Source organism: Cynocephalus volans, chromosome 4 (assembly GCF_027409185.1).
Source record: "Cynocephalus volans isolate mCynVol1 chromosome 4, mCynVol1.pri, whole genome shotgun sequence".
Classification (NCBI taxonomy): domain Eukaryota; kingdom Metazoa; phylum Chordata; class Mammalia; order Dermoptera; family Cynocephalidae; genus Cynocephalus; species Cynocephalus volans.
Genome location: NC_084463.1, coordinates 14,178,410 through 14,184,409, shown reverse-complemented (window position 1 = coordinate 14,184,409; position 6,000 = coordinate 14,178,410). Strand labels below are relative to the sequence as shown.

At 57.5% G+C, this 6,000-nt stretch overlaps 1 protein-coding gene across 1 annotated transcript in view; it reads left to right on the top strand.

Moving 5' to 3' along the window:
• Positions 1 to 398: 398 nt before the first annotated feature.
• The window catches only part of DSCAML1 (DS cell adhesion molecule like 1), a 340,661-nt gene continuing 335,059 nt past the window's right edge, over positions 399 to 6,000 (top strand). Inside the window, exon 1 of the mRNA XM_063094153.1 lies at positions 399 to 621. Coding sequence (XP_062950223.1) covers positions 399 to 621 — 223 coding nt within the window. The remainder of the gene's footprint in view (positions 622 to 6,000) is intronic.

The window sequence follows — 6,000 nt, the reverse complement described above, 5'->3', positions numbered from 1 at the left end:
CACCGGGCCGTACGGAAAGACCGTAGTCAGGGTTTTATCCAGAGCATCTATGCTCCCCCATCCAAGCGGGTAAACCGAGTCCGAAAGAGGCAGGAAGCACTGGCCCCCAGTAAGTGGGCCAGGAGAAACGGGGCGTCCTTGCCCCGAGCATGGCAAGCTCGTGGCACACGTATGACACACGCCTGTGCGCGACCACAGGCTCCGAACCGGTGGGTGACAGGGACCCCTGGCCTCTCAGATAGCGGAGCCCGGTCGGGGCCGTCTGTCTGGTCCGGGTCCCTCCTCCGTCCCCGGGCTTGTGGGGCTGCGGGTCGTCTGGACTCGGGGCTCGCGCCGCGCACACCACCCGGGGTGTCGCGGGGGGGCGGGGAGAGCGGCCGCCTGGCCCAGCCCCGCGGATGACAGGAGCCGGGGAGCCGAGGAGGGAGGAGCCGCCGCCGCCGAGCGCTGGGCTGAGGAGCAGAGAGAGCGGGGCGCGGAGTGCGGGCGGCTGGGAGCGCGCTGAGCGGGGGAGAGGCGCAGCCGCACGGCCGGCCACAGGACCACCTCCCCGGAGAATAGGGCCTCTTTATGGCATGTGGCTGGTAACTTTCCTCCTGCTCCTGGACTCTTTACACAAAGGTGAGACCCGCGCGGGCGGCTGGGCGATGGAGGCGGCGGGTCCGGGGTGCGCGCGGCTGGCAGCCAGGCTGGGTGCCTGGAAGGCTCCAGGTGCCGGGAGGACCGACCCCGGTGCATGGCCCCAGGTGGGTGCGGCGGGGTGGGGCAAGCACCCGGAGAGGGGCCGGGTGAGGGTCAGCTCGGGACCGCTCTGCCAGCCACCCGCGCCAGCCGTTTTGGGGCGCTCCCGTTTCGGTGGTGGAGAAGGACCCCTCATCTCCCCGCTCCCCGCCTGGCCGCAGTTCTGTCCTGGACCCCTCCCCCAGCCCCTTGCCCGCTTCCTGCGGCTTGATGGCGCTGGGACCCCGGGGTGCCCTTTAAGTCGAGAGGTCATCAGGCCGTGACTCTTCACCTAGAAGTCCGCTATTCGGGCCTCGGACCCGGAGGCTTACTCCTCCTTCGCGACCGTGCGCCCCTAGACCGCCCCAGCCCCCCGCCCTGGCGCGAATGCGGGCGCACCGCATGGCGCTTATCCGCGCGTTGGCTGGATACAGGGCGGGGATAGCTGGGGGTCCCTAGAGCTGGAGTCCCTCGGATAGCAAGTTTGTTCTCCAAACCCAGAGGTCGCCCTCCCCAAGTCTCACCCCATCCCCCTGCCCCGGGCGCTAGCCCCGGCTTCGTTGTGCCCCCGTGGCCACCTCCGGCAGCGCGCCCCAAGGTGCGAGATTGCCCGCTTCGGCACCTGGCCAGCCGGCCTGGGGAAAAGTCTTCGGGCTGGGGGAGGCGTGTCTCTGTCCCCAGAGAGAAGGGGTTGCTAGGGGTGGGTCCAGGTGTCCGGCATGTCCAGACCTGCGGCTGGGGCGCTACGCACCTGATCCGCGTAGTAGCCGGGACTGGGAGATTAGGAGGGGGTAGACATTTCCGACCGAAGCCACCTGGGCACCGAGGCGGGACCAGGCTGGTGCTGGCGGTCGGGCTTCCAGGCTATGGCAGAGGACGTGCCCCTGGGCGCACAGATGGCGGGAGATGAGGCGGCCGAACTCCGCGCCCTTGCGCGGCGGAACACACACGCTCCAACAAGCTCAGCTTTACCTGTTCAGCCCTCTAACTTTTCTCCTTCGCGCCCTGGGGGCGAGTTCTCCCCGCCTTTGCCTCTGGCGGAGTGGCATCTCTTGACCCCTGGGCAATGGGGAAGGGCAATCCAGCAGAGGGTTGGCTCCCGGAGGGGGGTCTAGTCCTTCCGGACCGAAGCCCCAGGGGTCTGGAGTCTGCAGCCTGCCCAGAGCTCACTGCTATATATCCTGGGTAGGGGGGGATGTGAGTAACCCTTATTTGTAGATACTGCCGGGTCAAAGACAGCCTGAGGGCCAAGATACTGCTGGGGTTTGCTGGGAGATCGGTGTGCGGGGCAAGGGGGAGCCTCTGAATCGTGGACAAAGTAGTTGAGTTTCTCAGACCCAGGGAGGTCCACTGGGTTACACACCACGGCTAATCTGGGTTTAACCCCTTGCCCCCCGCATCACACCCCTTCATCCCATCTTAGCAGAGCAAGAAGCAGCCTGCCTCCTGTTCAGCCCCCGCGCCCCCCACCCCCCAGGCTCTTCCTGCCTCCCTCTGCCCCCGCAGGCTGGCTCGACTCGCAGCTTTAATTACATTAATATTAAAAATACATAAGGTGAGGAGCAGCTTTCTCTTTCGATAGCTCTCTCTCCACCCCTCACCCCCTTTCCCATTTTGTCGGGCGAGAAAGCACAGGCCAGAGCTGCTACCACACTCTTACCCAGCTTTGTCCTCAACCCCTCCCCCCTCCCCCACCACCCTCAGGAGACCTCTTCCAGAACAGCCCAGAGTAGAGGTCCCTTAGCAAATACCTGAAGGACGGTCCCCTCCCCCTTCCAGGAGCCTGGCATTAATAAATGAAGTGCAAGCTATTTGATAGGGAGGGAGCAGATGGGGGTGGGGGTGGAGAAAAGCCCAGAAGGCAACAGGACACCCGGAGGGGCAAAATCCATTCCAACTTGGGAAGGAAGTTGCCACTGGCCTTGGACCTGTGGGTAGGCTGAAGGTGCCAGGTGTGGCAGCCCCTCGGTGGCTTTTGGGTCTGCAGATCCCTGGCGCCCCTGGGATTTGGAGGCTCTGGTGTCTGTGCTGGGTACCAGGGCACCTTGCCAGACAGGCCTTTCTTTTCCTCGGTGCCTTAATTGGGACTGAGGTGCCAGGCTGTTCCCTGGGGCCTGTTCTGCTTGGGATGGCGTGGTTAGGGGTTGGCGGAGGAGGCTCGGGAAAGATGTGATGCAGGGAGGGCAGGAAAGATGGGGTTTGGTGTATTTTCTCTCCCGTTGCCAGTCACCCCCGCGGCACCAAGGAAAATGTAAATGTGAATGTTCAAGCCTGTTACAGAAAACAATATCCTCTTGCAATAATTTGTACGTCCATCTGTGAGGAGCGGGAGGAGGCAGGGAGAGAGAGAAGAAAACAGGATGAGATGGAGCGTCCTCTGGATGGAATTAAGCAGTTATTGAATGTGTTTTAAGCTTCTGTTATTTCCATTCCTCTCAAAATACCTTTTTCTGATGAAGCCTGAGCTCAGACCGATTCCCCAGAACTAAACTGGGAAGGTGTTTTAATAATCGGTTATCGAGCCTCCAATAACTGCCTTATTACTGTGAAAACAAATCCAGGTTCGGGCAGCCGGCTGAAGCCCAGCGAGGCTCTCTCCGTTGTTACATCCAGCGTGCCAGCATCTGTGCTGCCTGCATTTGCATTTTTACTGTGTAAAAGAACAAGCTTCCCCGGCACTAAAATTCCTGTTTTCTAAAAGCCAAAATAATGGGTTGCATTGATTTTTTCATTTCCCACCCCAACCTCTCGGATGGGGACTTACGGTTCTTCTCTTTTGAGGAGACCAAATTAAAAGCCTTCGTCAGGCCATTAAGAAAATCTCTACCACTCAGTTCAGTGTCTAATTAAAAGGGGGGGGGGGGTTCTAGGGGAGTGTGTTTTTAAAATGTTGAAATGGCAAACACAACTTAGGGGAGGCCGGCGCAGGGCCAGTGAGTGTCGGGGAGGGGTGGGCGGGCAGAGAGGCCCTGGCTGCTGGAATAATATGATGGAGAGTGGAACTGCCATAATGCCTGACAAACCTTTCTGATGCTTCGTTTTTCTGGGCATCAAAGCCAGCTGCCTTTAATATATATATGCAGCAGAATCGGGGCTGAATTAGAAACAAGAAGCAAGTAAGCAGCTGACCCAAGGCAGTGCTTAAGTTGAGCAGATCCCAGGGGACTGGCCAGAGAGGCTTAGTTTTCTTAGGTCGTGGGCAGACAAATGGAGGGTTTGGCCCAGTGATGTCTTGCTGAAGAAGTAGGCCCCCAAACACACAGGCTGGGAGATCCCAGAAACAGGGTGGGGGGCTGCTCGGAGCACCTCATGAGCTGTTAGATCCCAGAAACGGGGGGGGCTGCTTGGAGCACCTCATGGGCTGTTAGCCTTAGAGGGGTGCAGACCTCATGCCCCCTTATCTTCTCAGTATCTTTAGGAATTCCATCCTTGTGACTTGCTTGGTCCCCTGCTCTGGCTGGTGAAGGATAATTTTATTTGTGGGTGAGGAGAGGGGAGAGTGGATGTTCAGAGAGGATTTTTTGTGAGGGGAGGGTTGGGGGTGGTATACAAGTCCCAGGCTGGGAGATTCTTTCCTCTCATGTGGTGTTGGAGGAGATGCTTCTTGGGGACATTTGGTCAAGAGGAAGAGCCCCCACTTCTAGAAGTGCTTTCTCGGCCCCTATCCCAGTAAGTTTTATTGGGTACTCAGGTGCCTGAATAGGGTGAGCTATAGGCAGCAGAGATGGCAGGGTGTCAGGAACCGAAGGGCAGGCCCCAGATTTGCATATAATTTGCATGCTCACCTAGCCAGGCCAAGAGCCTCACCCTTTGTGAGTAGCATCTTGATCTCAGCCTCCATAGCAGCCAGGCAGCATCTTTCTCCCTGCATGCAACGCGGGTGGAGAAGGAGCCAGAGAAGGACTGGTGTTTTGGTAGTGCTGCCATCTCACATCTGAGAGTTAGGCCTATAGGTGCTCGGCACTGAGTTTGCCACCTGGCAAGGCAGCCCTGGAGCTCCCACCTCTCTTACTCAGAGACAGACAGTGGTACTGGCGCTACTAGGGTAGGAAGGGTGGCAGAGGGCAGAGGCAACCTAAGGCAGACCAAATGTGGGGTATGGGTTGTTCCTCCTGTTGCAGGAAGAAGAAGAGTGTAAAGAGAGGGGCAAACCAGCTATAGGAATCCAAGGCCGACATTGGCCTTCTGGTGAGTTAAGAATGAGGAGGCTGGCTGCTTAGGGATACGGTCCATAGGTGGAGAGACAGCGGCTGGAAGGATGGGGGTATGAAGTGAGGTGGAATGTTCCTGTACCCTCCCGGTTTGTCAGCATCCAGCTTGGGAGGGGGTTGTGGCCTCTGAGAGATTAAAGGAAGAGCCCTAATTTCTTATCCCACCATTGTTAGGGCAGCTTTGGTCATGTGAGGTGGTTCCAGTGGGGGCACTGGGAAGATAGGCTCTGAGGTCATGGAGGGAAGGGAGCGTAAAGAATTTGGATTGATGCTTGAAGGGCAGGCACTGCAGGAGAGCTGAGGGCTCCCTCCCAGGGAGCTGGGATGCTTGCAGCAGGAGTGTGGCCTTGGGAATGGTTCTGTCTGCATTTCCAGGACCCCGAGTGAATCCCACCCTGGCGGGTGCAGCTCCAAAGCCTTCCGGAGTATTTTTCTGCACATCTGCTGATCCAGGAGGGCTCTGGTCTGCCAGAGCCCGCGGAGGTTTCTAAAGGATGTTGCATGGAGCTCAAGGATTAGGTGGAGCCTCAGATGATGGATGGAGGTAGAGAGTAGGAGGGGGAAACTTCAAGCTCCCCCCACCGTCCATTCTTTCAACCAGAGCTTTTACCCATTTTATATATTCAAGTGTAAAGAAAAATAAAGAAGATTGAAACTCACCGGTGGTGGAAATTTGGAGTCAAGGCAAAGCCTTCAATGACACCCTGGCTGTGCACTTACTGGCCATGTGACTCTGGGCCTTTCTGAGCTAAGAAATGGGATTAAAGGAGATAATGTGTAGAAAGTAGCCAGGACATATGTAGTAGATGCTTAATAAACATCTTCTTTTTTTGCCCACAGCCTCCATCTTTATCTGCCTGCCCCCACCCAAAATAGATCACCAGATTCTGTCCTGAGCAGTTGTATTAACCAGCCACATTTTTAGCCAAGCCAACTGGCTTAGACTTTGTAACAATAAGAAAGACTGAGTGGTGGTGAGGGCAGGGGATGTCAACTCCTTCCATCTATCAACTAGCTGGGTAGCCTGCTGGTCTCCTCTTCAACAAGACAGCTGAGGCAGTGCAGGCAC